The sequence below is a fragment of the Nelumbo lutea genome, chromosome 2 (genome assembly GCF_056320005.1).
Source record: "Nelumbo lutea isolate HS-2025 chromosome 2, American lotus-T2T, whole genome shotgun sequence".
In the NCBI taxonomy this organism is placed as follows: Eukaryota; Viridiplantae; Streptophyta; class Magnoliopsida; order Proteales; family Nelumbonaceae; genus Nelumbo; species Nelumbo lutea.
Genome location: NC_142685.1, coordinates 34,067,030 through 34,088,513, shown reverse-complemented (window position 1 = coordinate 34,088,513; position 21,484 = coordinate 34,067,030). Strand labels below are relative to the sequence as shown.

The following is a 21,484-nucleotide window of genomic DNA, read 5'->3' as shown; positions in this document are numbered from 1 at the left end:
AATACATCTTCCAGCAGTAACATTCTTATCAGAAGCATCCAACCTATGAGCATATCCTCATCTTGAACACTTACCTGAATTCAATGCAACCTCAAGCAAACAAAGATCCCATATTTCACTTTTCAAATCATCTACCTTGAGAGGTGGAATTATCCCATTCCATAATCCATATAACCTTCTCCATAATCCATATAGCCTTCCACCTCCCTGTCAGTCTCTGATTCACTTTCTCCACATCACCACAACCATTATGAAGCCCATCTCTATCATGTACATAATCTCTAGATGAGAATATATCTCCAAAACTAGCAACCCATGGCTCTCATCTAAAAACAGAGACTAACTCGGATCAACGAACTCAATTCTCTCCAAGGTCACAAAAAAGATATTTTTATTGGTGTCATCATCAACTACAATGCTGACCTTTCTCCCCTCAGGAATTCTCACCATAGAGACCAGGTTTTTCCATATTTTTCACCAAATCATCATAATACATATATTTTAAATACTGTGCTCCATCATTTCCATCAACCCCTCCAACCCATCTCAGCATGGAAACCATCAAACCAACAGGTTGCCTGTTGCCTCCTTTTCCATTCACTCAATAGCATTCCCATACCTTCCAAGAAGGAAACAACTTTGACATAGGAATGCATGAGAAGAATACTTCCATTATTCTCAAATCCAGTATCATAATACCAGGGTTGTTTTTGCTTATAAAATGTTCACTCTCAAAGTTTTATTACCTTGGTGGAATCTAGAAAATTATCAATAGACAAAACCAAAGTCATGCTAAGAACTGTGGCAATGGTTTTTAGTTTCAAGACATGCTACTGCATGTTTTCTGTCTGAAAGGAATGGGCAAAAGGAGAGGCTATAGCTCTCTAGAATTTTTCTCTGCTGCTGAATATTTGGTGTTACATCCTTATAGGTAAGCAACTGCATTAAAGAATGAACCTATTACTGCTGGGCTGCTGCTACTCTAGCTATACCAATGCAGCAACTGAAACTGAACCTGATCTCTCTCATTTGCAAAGATTTGAACCAGAATTTTATTGTAGATTTTTTGAAATGTAAGAAAACATTGAAAGTAAGGGCATGTCTAAAAAATGTATTGACTATTAAAATTCCAATATATTATGAATTATAACATCATAGACACAAAAAGGAGCACAAAACACATGTAGAAGTTCATTTTTGCTATGGAAGGAGATTTCATAGGAAAAGATGGAATTAATTATTCTTATGTAGATGTCTTGCATTCTAAGGGTTAGGGAGAAAATTTTGGGGGTTCTGCAAGCTGGTAGGTGAAAAATAACTATATTACAGTTATGTATACTATATGTCAAGGAGAAAAAAATTGAAAATAATCAGTAGAAGCATCCCTCAAGAATCGTGCAGTATCATAATCTACCAAGTTGTCCACCATAGACGTGGTCCATTTAGTAGAATCCATACTTACAAAACAAGGAAAATTTGCTACTAATATCTACTGAATATTCTCTCATGATGGTGTTTCTAGTCCACTTTGTTTCTTGTGATATTGTAGTTACTTTAAAGGGTATGAGTGAGGCAGGAAGGTTATGCATGTTATGTCCCTTTCTTTGGTCAGGCCGGAAATTTCTTAAGGTTTATTTTTCTCTTCACCTCTAGTTGGTGGTCCTTGTGCTTCTCCCATATTCACATGCACTCATAAGAACTACAATAAATTGGCATTTATTTACTTCTTTTTTAAATGATACCAATATAAAACAGTGCTTTTAAAATTTATAGATGTGTTTATGGGGTTTTGAATATTGGTATTTAGTAAGTAGACTTCAATTTAATGAATTATTATTCTGGAGAGTGAAAATTGAACATTCTCTTTTTATGTATAGGTGGAGGGGATAAACCATTTTGTTTCTGAACTTGCTGATATAGCAGCACAGGAAAGAGCTGTGCTTGATGAGTGTGAAGATTTATTAGCTTCAACCGCAGCAATGCAGGTAAATAAGGAAATATGCTTGCACAGCGCACACAAAAAATTGATATACTATCGAGTGGCACATTTGCACGTTCAAGAAGAGAGATAAATAAAATGCAGAGAGGAAAATAAATTAACTGAAATTTTGGAATGACTGTCTGGGCATGAAGCTAAGAGTTAGTATTGTTGCTATTAACTTGTTCTTTGCCGCTGAATTGGGCACATCCCATTTCTTATGTACCAGGCAGATCCCCTCATGAATATATAAAAAGTACCCTCACTTATAATAGGAATAAATATACAAGGATTATGTCTTATCTGAAAAGAAGCTTTTGAAGATTAGTTGGGGAGGTGTCCTTTTTGTCAAACATGAATATCTCATGCACCTTCTTTGGGGATTTGTTAATAGCAGGGAGAATGGTTGTTGAGGAAAAGTCTGGTATTACAATTAACTGTTTTTTTCCCTTTTGAATCCTCTTCTTCACCTGAACCTCCAGTCTTTGTTTTTGTAGAGAACACTGATGTGGGCCCCACAGCTGTGGTCCCACTCTGTCCGTAGGGTAGAATGTACCTAGTCTTTCCAGTTGCTGCTGTTATTCTAGTTTTTACTTATTTTTCAGTTTTACATTATTATGTGTTATGTAAATACCCAGGGCAGATGTATCCTTTCATGTAATTAGCATAATCTATACATATTAAATAGAAGTGGCGGCGGCAGAATGATTCAGATTCTGTCCTTCCTTCCAAAGTTTGTGTTCTACTGCTCTCTCACTACTCTTTCTCCTCTTCCCTCTATACTTCTCTCCTCTCCAAACCTGAAATTTATTAGTGCTCAAGACTAATAGCAGTCTTGAACATCTACATGGTATCAGAGCCAAGTTAGGGTTTCTCATGTGAGTCTAGTACCAGCCGACCACATGAGAATCTCCTAGGACTGGAAGCTGAAAAAGGTGGAGTTCGCAGACTGATTCTTGGAGATCACCAGAAGGGCTAGCAGCTATTGAAGGCTTGTCATGGTTGCAGAGTGTTGGTGGTCAGGAAGGATCAGAGAAGACTAGGGTTCGGGTAACCTTGGAAGGCAACGAACACTTTTTCCTTGTAAGTTCTTTATTTTCTAAGAGAAGTTCTATCAGAGAAGATAGATTGGACCTATCTGGAGAGGGCGGTCGAACCATTCTAGGGTTTTCTCCCTTCGATTCTCTAGGGTTTTACAGCAAACCCTACTGTTGGGTCGAACTGCCTTAGCTTTGTTTCTCTCTGCTCTAGGGTTAGAAAGTGAACCTTGCGATCTACCTGGAGCTGTCCCCAAGTTTGTTGTTAGCATTGATCAGATTCTAGGGTTTCATATTAACCCTACTGCAAGTCTATCTATACGGTACTGATTGGATTGTGCAACTGAACTGTGCACTTTAAGGACTGGTTAAAACCCTAATTCTGCCAAGCATATCAGACTTACTTCCAAGCTTTTTTCAGAGTCTTTTGGGGTTTTCGAACTCTCTTAAGGGGTGGGAACCCTACGGACAGCTGCTGTTGTGCTTGCTAGTTGGTTTCATATCAGAGTTATCCTAGTTTTGTGCACATACACTGTGAATACAGATCGGTTCTGCACTGTTTTTTATTGTGATTGGTAGTCCAAGTGCTGTTTTTGAGACTTGACCAAGATGGAGTTAAAAAATTAGGCAGAAGGCAGCTTTGGGAACATCGGTTATGGTGGTGTTTCTGAGACGGGTGGTCAGATTACAACCGTAAAGTTTGATGGGTCAAACTATTTGGAATGGGCCCAATCAGCCGTGATGGCTACTGGGGGAAGAGGTAAATTAGGGTACCTCTTGGGAGATGTGAAAGAACCCCCCAAGGGAGACCCTATGTATACCAAGTGGATCCAAGAAAACTACTTGGTTATGACATGGCTGTGTAATTCTGTGCAGCCTCATATTAGCCGCAATTACTTGTGGGCAAAGACAACTAAGGAGATATGGGATGTGATGAAAGAAACCTATTCCCAACCCCTTAATGTTGCCAGAGCATATGAATTGAAATGTGAAGTGAAAAATCTTAAACAATGAGAGAAACTGGTTTCAGTATATTTCTCTACCTTGCAGTCCCTGTGGCGTGAAATTGATCACTTAGAGACTCTTGAGTAGGAGAGTCCCAAAGATGCACAGATATATAGAAAGCAAGTCGAGACAAACCGGGTGTTTGAGTTTCTGGCGGGCCTAAATTTAGAGTATGATATTGTGCGGCAACAGATTTTGACTAGAGACAGTGTGACTCTCTCTCATGCATACTCATTCGTACACAGTGAAGAGACCAGAAGGAAAGTTATGATGCAACCTCAGCCCCCCACACCAGCCTTTGTAGCGGTCGCACCCAAATCAGGAGGTGATTCAGAGAAGGACAGGAGGAAGGAAGACAAGAAGGATGTGGTATGTGAACATTGTAAGAAACCCAATCATACAAAAGAAACATGTTGGAAACTGCATCCTCACTTGGTTCCTGTGAAGTTGAGAAGAAAGAAGGGCACTGCTCGTGTGGCCGTGAACACTGATTCAACATCCTCATTTGGCACAAGAGGAACACCTTTAGAGACTATAGTTGCAGTTTGGGCTGCCCTAATACAGTTAGAAAAGGAAGTTGAAAATTCAGCTCAGCCACCACATTCACCATCAGCTCCTGCCACATCTGCCTTCGCACATTCAGGTACTCGAGCCTCAGCCTACCATGCCTCAGCTCCAGGTACTACTGAACCTTGTTGGGTAATAGATTCAAGTGCATCCGACCATATGACTAGCTTGCCTTCACTGTTTACCACTTACCATTTGTCTTTTGGTAGGGATAAAGTATCTATTGTTGATGGCTCCCTGGTTCCTATTTCTGGGAAGGGTGACATCAAGTTATCAGATACTATCTCCCTGTCATCTGTTTTGCATGTTCCTAAGCTTGACACTAACATTCTTTCAGTCAGTAGTATTACCAAGCATATGAATTGCTCAGTAACCTTCTTCCCTGACCGGTGTGTTTTTCAGAACTTGGAGACGAAGAAGGTGATTGGGACTAGCCGTGAGACGAATGGGATTTATCTGCTCGGGGAGAGGTTCCATCAAGAAGAGTCAGTAGAGAAGATGTCTTTTGTTTCTTAGAGTGTGAGTCCGGTTATGCTTTGGCATAACCGATTAGGTCATTTGTCTTTTCGATCTCTAAAGAGTCTGTTTCCGGCTTTATTTGAGTCTATTGAGTTGTCTCAGTTGTAGTGTGAAAGTTGTGAGTTTGCTAAGCATTATAGAAAGCCTTATTTATTGAACAATAAAAGGAGTAATAATATTTTTTATATTGTGCATACTGATGTTTGGGGGCCTTATCACATTCCTTCCATGGGTGGGTATAGATATTTCTTGTTATTTGTTGATGACCATACCCGTTTTTCTTGGGTTTATCTCATGCGTTCACGAGATGAGGTACCTGCCTTGACCCAAAACTTTCACCAAATGATCCTAACCCAATTTGATGCCAAGATCAAAGTTCTCAGATCTGATAACGCATAGGAATACTTTGCTAAACCATTGACATCTTATCTTCTCAACCATGGGGTTATCCACCAGAGCTCTTTCCCTCATACACCTCAGCAGAATGGAGTTGCAGAAAGGAAGAATAGACACATTTTGGAAGTGGCTAGAAGTCTCATGTTTATTTCCAATGTTCCTATTCGCTTCTCGGGTGATGCTATCCTCACGACAGTATATCTTATTAATCGGGTCCCTTCTCGGGTCCTTGATATGAGATCTTCTTTTTCCCTTCTATACCCAAGTGAGGAGGAGTTTTCTATTCCCCTTAAAACATTCGGTTGTACTTGCTTTGTTCAGCTTCTCGGACCCCATCACTCCAAGTTCGAACCCAAGGCCTCCAAATGCATCTTCCTTGGTTATGCACTAAATCAAAAGGGTTATTGCTGCTATGATCCTGTCTCAGGGAGGAAGTTTGTCTCCATGGATGTCACTTTCTTTGAGGAGACACCCTATTATCCTCGGGTTTCTCCTTAGGGGGAGAGCAGTGAGAGTGGGGATTTGAGTCCTTGTCTTTAGGGGGAGAGCAGTGAGAGTGGGGCAGTTCCTTTACCTATTCCATTGGGTGATGAGAGCTGCAATGGTGAGGGCGGTCAGAGGGATCAGGAGTTGAGGGAAAGTTGCAATGGTGAGGGTGGTCAGGGGGATCAGGAGTTGAGGGTCTATCATAGGTGGTGTAGGCAGGTTGATCCCGATCATCAGCAGTCCAGGCCAGCTCCAATCTCATCTGCAGCTCCAAGTCCAGGTATCACAGTCCCAGGGCCCACAGAGACTTCCTCTATTGTTGCCATTTCACCTCCTACAGATGACCTTGACCTTCTGATTGCCGTCCGTAAAGGGAAACGACATTGTACCACATCTACAGCCCACAGTATCTCCCGGTTTTTATCCTATGATTGCCTATCTCCTACCTACAGGTCCTACCTTCGTTCCATTTCCAATGTCTCTACTCCAAGAACAGTGTAAGAAGCCCTATCTGTCCCGAAATGGAAAGATGCAATGCAGGTTGAGATGGATGCCCTGTTGAAAAATAACACCTGGGAGGTAGTTGATCTGCCCAAAGGAAAGAAACCAGTTGGATGCAGATGGGTATTTACGGTGAAGCATAATGCAAATGGATCCATTGAGAGGTATAAGGCTCGGTTAGTTGCAAAAGGGTTCACACAGACTTATGGCATAGATTATTTGGAGACCTTTGCTCCGGTGGCCAAGATGACTACCATTCGGGTCCTATTATCCCTTGCAGCAAGTCACACTTGGCCTTTATACCAAATGGACGTGAAAAATGCTTTTTTGAATGGAGACCTGCAGGAAGAGGTTTACATGTGTTTGCTTCCTGGATTCTATGATAAAGAAATAGGTAAGAATGTATGCCAGCTCAACAAGGCTTTGTATGGTTTGAAGCAGTCACCTAGGGTTTGGTTCGATAGATTCAGACTAGCCCTTGTGAAGTTTGGTTACGTACAGGCCCAGTCAGATCATACTCTATTCATCAAGAGGGTAGAGTCCTCCTTGACACTACTAGCAGTATATGTTGATGATATTGTGGTGACAGGGAATGATAGCCATGAGATTGAGTCCCTTAAACAGCTCATTCATCAAGAATTTGAGGTGAAAGACCTTGGTGTACTCCGGTATTTTTTGGGTATTGAGGTTGCTAGATCCAAACAGGGGATCTTTATCTCTCAGAGGAAATATGTCCTAGACCTGTTGGCAGAAACTGGAAAGTTAGGTGTCAAGCCTGCAGATACACCCATTGAACAGAACCACAGGATTAGTGCTGAGAGTGGGGAGCTCTTTGAAGACAAGGTTATATTCCAGCGATTGGTAGGAAAGCTCCTATATCTCTACCTCACTCGGCCAGATATTACTTATGTTGTTAGTGTTGTCAGCCAGTACATGCTTTCTCCTAGAACCACACATATTCTTGCGGCAGAAAGAATTTTAGCCTACTTGAAGAGATGCCCGGGTAGGGGTATACTGTTCAAGAACAATAGCCACATGAAGGTGGAGGTCTATACGAATGCTGATTGGGCTGGGAGTGTTGATGACAGAAGGTCTACCTCAGGATATTATGCCCTTGTGGAAGGTAACCTTATCTCCTGGAGAAGAAACAAAGTGTTGTCTCTCGGTCTAGTGCTGAAGCAGAATACAGGTCCATGGCTAACGGAGTGGCTGAAATCCTATGGCTAAGATCTCTACTTGAGGAGTTGGGCATTGAGTATGAGAAGCCCTTGATGTTGTATTGTGATAATCAAGCAGCTATTAACATAGCACATAATCCAGTGCAGCGTGATAGAACCAAACACATTGAGGTTGACCAACATTTTGTACGAGAGAGAGTCTCATCTCAAGAAGTTTGCCTCCCATACATCACATCTAGTATGCAACTAGCAGATATCCTCACTAAAGCCGTATCAAGAAAGAAGCTAGAGGAGGATCTATCCAAGTTGGGAATGATAAACATTTACTCCCAACTTGAGGGGGAGTGTAGAGAACACTGATGTGGGCCCCACAGCTGTGGTCCCACTCTGTCCGTAGGGTAGAATGTACCTAGTCTTTCTAGTTGCTGCTATTATTCTAGTTACTTATTTTTCAGTTTTACATTATTATGTGTTATGTAAATACCAAGGGCAGATGTGTCCTTTCATGTAACTAGCATAATCTATAAATATTAAATAGAAGTGGCGGCGGCAGAATGATTCAGATTCTGTCCTTCCTTCCAAAGTTTGTGTTCTACTGCTCTTTCACTACACTTTCTCCTCTTCCCTCTATACTTTCTCTCCTCTCCAAACCTGAAATTTATTAGTGCTCAAGACTGATAGCAGTCTTGAACATCTACAGTTTTCTTAATAAAGTGTTCTGCCATTGCTAGTGAAAAGAGAAGGTACATGGTAGTAAATTTGCAGCTCATTGGACTACCTTTTTAATGCAATCCTGAGGTTTTGGTTTCTCAATATTTTTATTGTGGTATACTCTTAATGATCATATCAGCAAGCTGGTGAATGTTCTGAAATAATAAGCCCTATAAAGTTACAATAGAAAATAGTTTGTTTCATTCTTCTCATTTGTCCTCTGGTGGTAAGGTTTCACCTCAGTAGATGCATATGTATGCAATCCAATACAAAAATCATGCCTTGAATTAATCTTTAACCAGACTCGTGTTTTGCTTGAAGCAGATAGAGGAGAATAGCCTCAGAACCCACCTCATACAACTGCGGCAAGCTTCAAGGAGGAAATCTTGTGAATGGAAACATGAGTGATCTCTCCGGATGGTTAAGAAAACTTCTGGTTCCCCTTGTACTGGGAAGAGAGAGAGATGTGCCCACTTGGTTCCAGATGAGTGTAAATTGATCTTTTACTGTCATGAAAATTTTATATTTTTATTTTTATTTTTATTCCATTTCAATTTTTTCTTCTTCAACCAAGGGCTGTAAGTGCTCTTCTCTTCACGTGTAATTTTTGTATCACTCAAATGAAAAGGAAATGCAAAATGAAGCAAAAAATACAAAACTAATGCAGTAGCCAAGTACAAAATCTGTGTTCGTCCAGCTCTGGGTAGCATTATGCCCCATCACATTTTGTGGTATTTTAATAGTGAAAAATGCTAGCAGGCCACGCTGTTGCATGTAGAAAACAATTGAAGTTTGGGCAAGAGACCGTGTCTTCTGGTACATTGCACGTGGAGCAATGCTTCCTGCTTCCATTGCAATTTTGCCATCTGCTTTTAACATTACATTTTCTTCCTTTTTTCTAACTCTTTAACCGGTGAAAAGCTTTGGTTTAAGAGAGAAAATTTTGAGAAATTCCCAGGAGTCCGGTTCTCAGTGAGTTTGATTTCAATAATTTGATTAATTTCCAATTTTCCATTAAAGTAATCACTACAATTTTTTTTTCTGAGTGAACAATTTCTCATATTTTCAGATTTCAATCAGGTCCCAGAAGGCCAGAACCCAGATATTGCATTACCAATAGGCTTGATCAACAGTTGGTTTCAAAATCAGGGGATATTCTGCCTTGGGAATTGGGAGAAGTGGACAACTTCATTTCATTTCCACAGATCATTGATTTACAAATTGGTTTTTACTGAATTTACTCTGGCGTTATGTTGAGAAACATCCAAGAAATTTCCTACGAGGGTGTCTCCAAGCTGGCATTGTACCGTGTCCAAATGTATTTTACAGCAGTTGAAGTCATACTCGAAGCTAATTTTGTCCAGGTTTAAAAGGGTCATGACGGAACCTTGGCTTCTTCCTTTCCTCCATCGGCAGCGCACATGGCGAAGTTATGGTCCTCCACCTCCAACGACTAGCCCGTAGTCCCAGAAAATACTTCTTTTCGTCTTGTGATCTTGAGCTCTTGGCATCTTCTGTGAATGGATCAACTGTCGTTTTTGTCTTTACTCTGTTCCTTATAAATGATGATGAGGCAGACATTCGAGGACAAAACCAGCATTTAAGAATTTTAAGTCAACCGACAACCGACTCAGATGCATCATGGCCATCACCTCTCGGGCTATCGACAATTGCATACGTAACAGACGGTTCAGTGTTCATAAGTGTATTTAAAATAAAGAATGACAAATGCAGTCTTAATAATTTTTCTAGTCTGTAGGGAGTCGGGGGTGGTGAGAGTTCAGGGTGCTGGGATGATCATGGGCCGGGTTGGGTTTTTATGGGGCACTAATGTCCTTGAGGTCTGCCTAGGCCCGGCCTGGCCCCAACATTGGGCTTGGTCATGGGCTGGCCCATATGAATTAATAATATTTAAATTTATGTATTTTAAAAAATAAAATTTTAATTTTATTTTATAATGGGTCATTTACTAGAATACTCCTTATAGTTTTGCAGATTTATTTAAACCTACCCTATAATTTTTGTTTTTCTAAAACATCTCTTATAGATTGCAATCGATTCACTTAATCAGCCTTCTATTAGATGAAAGTGGAAAATGGCAGTCTTAACCCTAACATCCATTTAAATAAATTTACTCGAAAGAATTTAAAAACAAAAATTTCATTTTTGCCCCTAGTAAAATATAGACAATCATTCTATTTTTCTCTATTTAGTCAATTTTATTCTTTATACAAAAATGTGTTAAGGGTAATTTTGGAATAAAAATCATGGATTCATGCCCTTGAACCTTTTCCACTCAGTTTAGGGTACTTTTTGAAATAAACAACCATGGGTCTATGCCCTTGAACATTTTTGACTTAGTTTAGGTGATCATCTTACTATTTTAAGAAGGCAAAACAAATAGTTTTTAATGAAAGATCGATTAAGTAAATAGGTTGCAAAGTATAAGGGGTGTTCTAGTAAATGACCCTTTTATAATCAAGTTTGCAAAAAAAAAAATACATCTAAAAAGTTATTATGTATATGGTAATATATTATAGCACATACATGCACATATACATACATTTTTGGGCTTGCTTGGCTTGGGCCCATCCCACAAAAATAAATAAATAAATAAATAAAGCCAAGGCTTATATTGGGCTGAAACTAAGCATGGACAGAGGATGAGGAGACACACGATTTTTAGGTCCCAAACCATTGGTCCCCATTGAAAACTTCCAACTTATTTAGATCCCAAAATAGAGAGTGAGACTAGATAGGAAAAGCTCTAAGACGCTTTTTAGCCCCAAGCTCACTAGATTCACCAGTCACCACATGGAAGGTTTTCATTTCAGATCCTTATTCTCAAAGGCACTATTTGTTTCAATATATAATTGTTGAATTTATTGTTCAGGCACTGAAATATTTGAGCTATATTTGTTGCCCCTTTTACAGTAGAAGCTTAGCTTTCTTTATTATTTGCCTCAAAATGAATTAGAAAGGATAACAACAAAGTTTTCTGTGTAAGAAGATAAAAGTAAGAGAAAATATTTCGGTCGGAAAAATTTTACATTCATTTTACAGATAAACAATGGCAGCCTACATGACTAGACTAGCAAGCTCATACCAGTTAATTAACGTTTCTAAACCCTGGGCCACATTATAGTATCCCCAATGGGGCGTGGAATCCTGAGCCCCTGACTCGGTGAATAAGCTATTAATGATAGAATTGCTTCAGTCTTTTATTTTATTTTTTAGCATGGATGTGTCTTAAGAATAGGGTTTTAAGTTTTTAGAAATTTATTAGTGTTTAGAAGTTACTATTTGATATGCAGTTGTAGTGTCGTGCAAGTATGAGATTTAAACATTTATTATAACTAGTAAAAGTGCATGTATGTTGCACGTGGCAGTGTATATATTGTCGTTCAACTTAAAGACCTAACTTCAAATGTTCTTATAGTTTCTACTAAAATTTTCAACATGCATTTGAACCATAGAGTTGGATTTATTGGTTTGCCAATTGGACACATTTTTTTAGTATGTTTTAACCTAAATTAGTTTATTGCAGAAAAAGAAAACAAAACCATTGACTTGGTCAAGAACCAAATGAGGTCCTTACTAATAGAACCACTAACCTATTTAACCAGGAAATTGGGCTATGGTTAATACATTAATTTGTTTTTTTTTTGTATTTTGGCTATTTCTATTTTTACTAACAATAATTTTCTTTTTTTCAAATATATTTTTATTTAATATAAACAATATATAATATTAATACATGTTCAAAATTTTCCATAAAATTTATAAAAAAATCTATAGTTTTATTTTTTATTATTTAATTTATGACATAATAAAAATTATTTATTTAACAAGAGAAAATGCACTTTCAATATATTATTTGATATTGGATTTTAATATTGGGATCAAATCAATTTATTAGATTGATTAGCTGACCAGCCAATTCAAGATTGTAGGTTCATTTGCCACTAAGCCACTTGCCTACGGTGACCTAGGTAATTAAGTAATGGAACTATTTGACATGGTTAGTGGAGTCATGTGCTAAACATTAATGCTTTATTTTTCCTAATTTTTATCCCATTTCCATCATTAATGAAAATAATTCTCATTTATCACACTTTTTTTATATGATGAATATATAATATCATAGAATGTACCCAAATTTATCTACATTTTTTTATAATTTTGTGTATTTTATTATTTAATTATAACATCATGTGTTGATCCATTTGATATGGACAATTGAACCACTAATCCACCACTTGGATGGAAAAAACCAATTTTCTTTTTTGGTTGATTTTAAATCTTTTATTCCATTTTCATCATTAATAAAAGTAATTTTTATTTTCATATTTATTTTTATTTAATATTATGAATATATAACATTAGAATTGTATCAAAATGCTTTATACAAAGCTTATATTTTTCCTTGAGTTTCTATATATTTTTTTAATATTTATTTCTTAGCTATGACATCATAGATTGACCCATTTGACCTAGAAGATTAGATTGTTAACCTACCATCTAAATATGAAATTGCTTTCATTTTTATATTGGTTTTAAATTTTGCGTTTAATTTATATCACTAATAAAATAATTATTATTCATCATACTTATTGTTTATTTATATGATTAATATATAATATTATAGATGTGCCCAAAGTTGTTTCGTATTTTTTGTATTATTCTATTTTAAAATTTTTATTTTTAATTATACATCATGAGTTAACCCATTTGATCTGAAAGGTTGAACCACTAATCCACCTCCTAATTGGAAAATTGTTTCATTTCCCATCGGTTTTAAGTTCTATATTCCGTGTCCATCATTAATAAAATTATGTCTATTTTATCATACTTATTTTTTAAAAATGAAAAATATATAATAATAGAAATGTGTCCAAAACTTTCAAAAATTCTTTATTTTTTGTTTTTTATTTTTTTATATTTTTATATTTTATATTTTTATTATTTACTTATGACATCATGGAATTATCCATTTGACCAAAATGGTTGAACTACTTACTTACCACCTAGATGGAAAAATATGATTTCATTTTTAGGTTTATTTTAAAAATATAAATTTTCATTATATTAATAACTATTATGTATTGATTTATTAGTGGAATTTAATGATGAGAAAACAAAGGTATAAATGTTGGATTGGATGAGAGAGAGAGAGAGAGAGAGAGAGAATATGATTAATTTGATGACTTAAATTATTGTTCATCATACTTATTTTTTTCTTATATGATTAAGATATAATATTATAGATGTAGGGGTGAGCATTCGGTTTATTCAGTTAAAAATCGAACCAAATAAATTGAAACTTTTTAAAACCAAATTAAAAAATAAAAAACAAATCAAAATCAAATAATTGAATAACCAAAATTTTTTATTTGACTTTTAGTTATTTTGATTAAAACCAAAATTTAATAAATTATATACATTATTAACATATAACATATAATATATATTATGGAAGCAAATTTCATTATATTATACATTAGTATGTAAATAATATTATGTATTAAATATTATAAATTATATATTGTATATGATATACAAAAGTTTGGTTTATTCGATAAACCAAATTTCTAATTCTAAAAACCGAATTAACCAAAACCCTAAATAAAACAAACCAAAATTTTCAAATCAGTTTTAACCGAATTATGCTCACCCCTATAATTAATGTGCCCAATTTTTGTTTTTTTTTTTTTGTATTTTGTGTATTATTGTATTTTAAAAATTTTATTTTTAATTATACATCACGGGTTAACCCATTTGAGATGAAAGGTGGAACCACTAACCTACCTCCTAGATAGGAAAATTGTTTCATTTCCCATTGGTTTTAAGTTGTATATTCAGTGTCAATAATTAATCAAATTATGTCTATCCTATCATACTTATTTTTTTAGTATGACAAATATATAATAATATAATTGTGTCCAATTTTTTTCAAAATTTCTTTATTTTCTATATTTTTATATTTTTTGTATTTCTAAATTTTTATTATTTATTTATGACATCATGGAATTATCCATTTGACTCATATGGTTGAACTACTTACCCACCACCTAGATGGAAAAATACGATTTCATTTCTTGGTTTATTTTAAAAATATCAAATTTGGTTGTATTAATAATTATTGTGTATAGATTTATTAGTAGAATTTAATAGTGAGAAACAAAAGTATTAATGTTGGATTCAATGAGAGAGGATGTGATTTATTTAATGACTTAAATGTGAGACTTAATGAGAGGTAATTGAATGTATTTAATAGTATTATTTTAATTACATTTTTTGCCATTACAATGAAGGTGAACCAAATTCAAGTGAAAGGGTAGAAAAATTCCAAAAGCCCAATAACTTATTCACACTTTTATAGGTAACATATATATATATATATATATAGGGGTGCCAAGTGGAATGGATTTGGTCCAATCAAGGTTCAAAGTATAGGCCGATATGCTGGTAGGGCGTATCAGCTTGTATTGGTACTTTTTTTAGGTTTTATTTATTTATTTTTACCCTCTGAACCAGTATCTGACCTAATACAACCCCTAGAGGGGCATATGGTGAAGCCACCAACACGATATGTATCGGTCGATACGGGCTGATACGTACCGATACTTTAAACCTTGGGTCCAATCCAATCTAGTCCAGTGTGAGTCCATTACAAATGGACCAAATACAATCAAGGATTAAGGTATGCCCACAGGGCATATTGTATAGTATCCACATTATTGGTCTAATACTCAACGATACGGAGGCGTATTGAGGCCCTATAATTAAATGTGCTATAAAAACTAAAGGGTGGCGTGATTCAAACCCAAGACTCCCACACATAGTAATTAAACACACCATTAACCACTAACCCGACATTCATTCTATGATAATAAGTGAAATACATTAACATTTATTCAATTAAATGTCCATAACCAATTCAAATAAATAACATATATTATATTCAACAACCCCAACCAAAATTTAAAAAGAATAATATTTAAGGTTAATATTTTATTAACTAATAGAACAAATAATCTATGAAATCCAAATTTATATCAAAAAATGATTTTTAACCTTAAGAAATTTATAAAATAAAATATTATAAAATAATTATTTCATTACTTAAAATTTATAAATTTGTACATAATATGTATCTTAAAAGTTTAATAAATTATTAATTAATATTTTAATTTGTACTAAATAATAATTTATTTATTAATTACAAATTATTTGAGAATATACTATAAATGAATCTACATTTATATAAAAATGATAATATAAAAAAATAAAAACATTAATAATGGAATAATTATTTTAGTAATTAAAAATTATGAATTTACATATGATACTTATCTTTGAAGTTTTAATAGATTTGATATATTTTAAGATTATATACTTTTTAAATTATTAATTGATATTTTAATTTAAATTTTATAATGGCATATTTATTGTTTACAAAAATAAAAATATTATTTACCAAACATTTGAGAATTAAGTTTTTAGTTTATATTTTTTGTTAATGTTAAAAATTAAAAAAAATTAATTAATACATAATGATTCAAATTTAAAAGTTGCATATGTTTTTTTTTTTTCGTTTGCCTTGGACTTTAGTAAAAAATTAAATAAGAATGGTTGTATATGTATTAATTTGTAAAAAGCTATATAATATGTCTTGGACTCTTGATTAATGTATTATCAATAAAGTTGTATGATATTTATGCATCATAATATAATAATTGTAATGTATTTCTTCATATATACCATAAAAATATACATTTCCTATGTATTTATGCACTATTTGTGATTATTTTGGCATTAATTTAATGGTAATGCACTTTGGACCATTAAGCCTGGACTTGACTAGTCCAATTGAATATGTCTTGTTGGTCCATCCAATCCATCCAAATTGATTTTGGATTGGACGGGTCCAATCCAAAACTGGTCCATTAACACCCTTAATTATAATTACTTGTTTTAGTAATTTTTTGTGTCTTTAAATTAGGTTAGTTTTAGTGGGATTAGGAAAATATCAGTAGCGTAGTTAGGAGTTAAAAGTCCTTAGGTGTCATTGTCTTACTTTTAAGGCCATATTTGGGAGTGCTTAAGTTAAAAATAAGTGTTATTCAAATAAGCACTTATTTGCATTTGGCACCCAACCTTTTCAAGTGCATATTTTTTAAAATAAGAACTTATTTTATATTGGGCATTTGGTAGTGTTTTTCTCTAATAAGCACTTAAATAAGCATTTGTGACTATTTTGTCCTTCACTTTCATTTAAATTTTCAAAATATATCCTTTGAAAGCACTTTTACGAAAGCACTTTTATGAAAGTGTTTTTACAAAAGCACTTTTATAAAAGTACTTTTACAAAAGCACTTTTAAGAAAGTATTTCTATGAAAGCATTTTTACAAAATCACTTTTACGAAAGTATTTTTTATGAATGTGCTTTTTTTACAAGTGATTTCATAAAAATACTTTTATAAAAGTGCTTTCATAAAAGTACTTCCATAAAAGTATTTTCATAAAGTGCTTTCATAAAAGTACTTCCGTAAAAGTGATTTCATAAAAGTACTTTTGTAAAAACACTTTCATAAAAGTACTTTCATAAAAGTGCTTTCGTAAAAGTATTTTTATAAAAGTGATTTCATAAAACTACTTTTACAAAAGTGCTTTCATAAAATTACTTTTATAAAATTCAACTAGGGATAATTTTATAAGTGGTATTTTAAAATTCAAATTAGGATAATTTTGGAAGAAAAAATTGAATAAGTGCTTACTGTATAAGCACTTAAAAAAAGCTGAAATTTTGGGCTCAAAAAATAAGCCCTTATTTTTAAAATAAGCACTTATTTTGGGATTATTTCTCAAATACCAATAAGTGGTTAATGGCCCAAATAAGCACTCATTATTAAGCACTCCCAAACATGGCTTAAAGCAATTAGAAGTTGATTTAATTGGATCAATTTCCTATTCCAAGCTAGAGTTCGTAAAGGGACATATGATCTCATAGGTTGGGTCTATATATATAGTATATGTTTGGCATAGGTGTTGTAGTTGTAGCATTGTTTTCTCATAAAATGGTGCCTTTTTTTTTTGTTTGGAATCGTTACTACCAGGTAGGACGTTTCCTAGAGCAACAGCAACTTTTTCTGTTTGGTACCTGATGAATCAATTTTTTGTGCTAAGTGCCTCGTCATTTGGTCTGCTTCCAAGTGGCCGATGACTCAGACCGAAGTGAACTTTTGCTGGATGAGGACCTGAATGTCGAGCTGACCAAGCCGAGCTGGGGGCAGATTAGGTGCCGAATTGACTGGGCCGAGCTAGGTAGGTTAGGCGACTAGCTGACTATAGTGTCAAGCTGACCAGAGAGCTGAGCTGCCTATTTGTTGTCGAGCTGACCAGAGGGCCTAGCTGCCTATTAGTTGCCGAGCTGATCAGAGGGCCGAGCTGCCTGGTGGCAAGCTGGATTGATTGTTGAGTTTCGTAGTTCTTTAGAGACCTGTAAGGAATCAATGTCAGAGGACTCGGGGTGGCTAACCCGGCGATGTCGCTCCGATGCTTAAGTCAGTACTCTCATGCCATTGGGGTTGGTGCCTTTATATAAGCATTGTTTGGTGTGGGTTTCATGCACCATATCCGATATTTCCGAGAGGTCGCCTAAGTGGTCCAAGATTCTTGGAGGCAACCGCCATGCATGTTGACCACCCTCCTGATCGTTTGGTACATAGGCCAACTTCCAAGGATCGTGGAAGTGTTAGGATATGCATGTCAAATTTGTGCCAGGCCGCTAGGTCGCACCTGGGCCAGGCTACCGGTTTGTGCCTGTGCTAGGCCGCCAGTTCGACGCCTGGGCCAGGCCGCCAGGTCATGCCAGGGCCAGGCTACCAGGTCGTGCCAGGGCCAGGCCACCAGTTTGCGCCTGGGCCAGGCCTCCAGGTCGCGCTAGGTCGCACCTAGGCCATGTGTCACTATCATTGGAGGGCCAAATCCACCCTCATCATTTGCCCCCCACTCCCGAGCTGAAAGTAACTTGGCAAAGGGAGTAGATTGCTCCTTTTGGCATGAAATGACTAATTCAATGAGCTCGTAAGCGTTGATTCAATTCCTTAGGCTCTAGGAGCGACTCACAATTCACTCTCCTTACCTTTCATTTTGCCCATGCCGAAGAGGTGACTGGGTCTTATGTGGTGCCGAAGTATTTGCCAGTTCGGCACGTTAGCCCTTAGGCTCTGGGAGCGACTCGTAGTCTACTCTCATTGATCTTTGATTTTGCCCATGTCGAAGAGGCGACTAGGTCTTATGTGGTGCTGAGGTCTTTTATCAACTCGACACCTTAGAGATATGGCTGCACTGCATCAACCTCATTAGTGACGTCGGTTACCCACTCCTACAAGAAGCTACTAGGAGCTCAACCTATGGGGGCAACACTACTGACTTTAGGTCACCAGCTCACACGGGAGCCTTGGAAGGCTCGATCGGAAGGGACGTCCATGCAGTCCGTTGGTCGCCTACTCTCGCGAAAGCCACGAAGAGCCCATCTTTGTATAGGGTACCTCACGAAGAGGACTGATGAGGCTTTATCCGAGTTGAAATAAAGTTGCTAGAGCTGCTTAGTTTGTTGGCCATCAACTTCCTGCATAGTCTTTGAGTTCATAAAAAATGGAAACTAGAAAGTGAGAGCTTTTAGTTTAGTTTCTAAAAGGTGAGAACTTAGATTTCTAGAAGAAGAGGACTTAGCCTTTCGGAGGATGAGAACTTAGCTTTTTGTAATGTTTCCCACAGATGGCGCCAATTGATGAATCAATTTTTGGTGATGTATCAATTTTTTGTGCTAAGTACCTTGTCATTTGGTCTACTTCCAAGTGGCCAATGACTTAGAGGCCGAAGTGAACTTTTGCTAGATGAGGACCTGGATGCCGAGCTGGGGGCAGATTAGGTGCCGAACTGACTAGGCCGAGCTAGGCAGGTTAGGTGATGAGCTGACTAGAGTGTCGAGCTACCTATTAGGTGCCGAGCTGACCAGAGAGTCGTGCTGCCTATTAGTTGCCGAGCTGACTAGAGGGCCTAACTGTCTATTAGTTGCCAATCTACCTGGTGGCAAGCTGGATTGATTGTTGAGCTTCATAGTTCTTTAGAGACCTGCAAGGAATCAATGTCAAAGGACTCGGGGTGGCTAACCTGGCGAAGTCACTCCGATGCTTAAGTCAGTACTCTCATAGTAAACTGCGAGCTAAAAATCACAAAGTATGAGAGCTAGAACATGCTTACTTGCCCCAATCATGCCATTGGGGTTGGTGCCTTTATATAGGCATTGTTTGGCATGGGCTTCACGCACCATATCTTAGATTTCTAAGAGGTCGCCTAAGTGGTTTGAGATTCCCGGAGGCAATCGCCATGCACGTTGACCACCCTCAGGATCGTTCGGTATGTGGGCCAACTTCCAAGGATCGTGGGAGTGTTAGGATATGCATGCCGAATTTGTCGGCGATCACGTCTCGCAGGTCACTAGGTCAGCACTTGTGCCAGGTCACGCCAGAGCTAGGCCACCAAGCCACGCCTGGGCTAGGCTGCCAGGTCACGCCTGGGCCAGGCTGCCAGGTCACGCCTGGGCCAGGCCGCCAGGTCGTGCCTGGGCCATCTGTCACTATCATTGGAGGGCCGAATCCACCCTCATCAATACCAATGCTCCAAGAAACGTTTTCTGCACTTCTACCCATTATCCAATGCCACATCACTGCCTTGTTGGCAGCAACGAGTTGTAGCTCTAGGAAATGCCAAATTTGGTGTTGCTCCAAGCCATGCCTTCCCGATTTCCAAGGTGTGGCTTGGAGCACCGTTTTCTATGGAAAAAACGGTTCCAAATAGATGGTTGTTTCTCGGAGCACCATTTTTTCTACATGACGCTGATGTGGCACCATTGTTATAGGAAACGACAACGATGCCAAACAGCCGCATAATCATTATAGTTAGAGTTAAAGGAGAGATAACTTTAACAAATAAAGTTTGGTTTGGTGAATTTTGATTCTTGTCAGGATTTTTTTTTAATCTTTTTTCCCCTCTCTATCACCTATTCCTTCTTATAAAAATTTTGTATTTACCCTAACAACAAGATTTTTCCTCTCTTTCTACTTTATCATTCCTTGGAAAATAGCAAGTTATCTATTTGTTTTTGTACCCTTATTTTTCATCCTAGATCATCCAGAGCCCCTTTCACCCCCACAGATCCCACCGCTACCACCAGATCTGGAATTTGGAGGACCCCTACTCCATGCTGCATTAGTAAGACATTCAATTATCCAAAGATAAACAAATAATTCAGAAAATAGAAAAAAAAAAAAAACTCAAGAACAGATAGGAAGTTGAGACTCATTTAATGGGTTAAAGTAGACGCATGAATGGAGTTGATGTTCTCTTTGCTATTTAGAAAAAAATTATGGTGGAAGTACAAAAGAAGAGCATAAAGTTAAATGGTGTATCATTTAAGGAGGTCAGTTTTTGTTTTCAATTATATATGGCAACCATCAAGTGTTGGGGTTACCCTATCTCTTTTCTGTTGTGCCACAAATATACCACAAGGGGGAAGGATTCGGATTCGAATAACCCTCTATTGGATTTTTGGATTAGATCGAATAATCAGGTCGGATTCAGATCACCCCTTATTCGATCCAATTTGACCTAGGGGTGATCATGAAAAACCAAACCAGACTGAAAAGAACGAACAAAAAATTCTAGTTAACTGAATCAATCAGTTCGGTATTTTCAAAAAAAAACAAAGGTAACAGTTCAGTTTCGGTTAACCAATATAAAAAACAGGCAATTAACCAAACCAACCGGTATACATATATTTATATATATTATATATATGTATATTATATATAGTTTTCATATATATTTTATATTATGTATATACTACAAATGAATATATATGCATTACATATTATAAATGTATATATATAATATAAATATATTATTTGTTATTTATAATAAAATATGTTATATTTATTATATATAATATTATGAAAATAAACAAATTGACGATTAAGTGATATCTTCGGTTTGGTTTTGGTTACTTGTTTTCAAAAAAATGATACTACCAGTTCTG

The 21,484-nt window shown here is 36.4% G+C and overlaps 1 protein-coding gene across 4 annotated transcripts in view; it reads left to right on the top strand.

Annotated features, from left to right (window-relative positions):
* LOC148869759 (AUGMIN subunit 8-like) overlaps nt 1-9,040 on the top strand; it is a 45,746-nt gene extending 36,706 nt beyond the window's left edge. For all 4 annotated transcript variants that reach the window (XM_088972272.1, XM_088972274.1, XM_088972273.1 and 1 more), the window contains exons 6-7: nt 1,878-1,985; nt 8,703-9,040. In XM_088972272.1, coding sequence (XP_088828398.1) covers nt 1,878-1,985; nt 8,703-8,786 — 192 coding nt within the window. In that variant the 3' untranslated portion in view covers nt 8,787-9,040. The remainder of the gene's footprint in view (nt 1-1,877; nt 1,986-8,702) is intronic.
* The last annotated feature ends 12,444 nt before the right edge of the window (nt 9,041-21,484 follow it).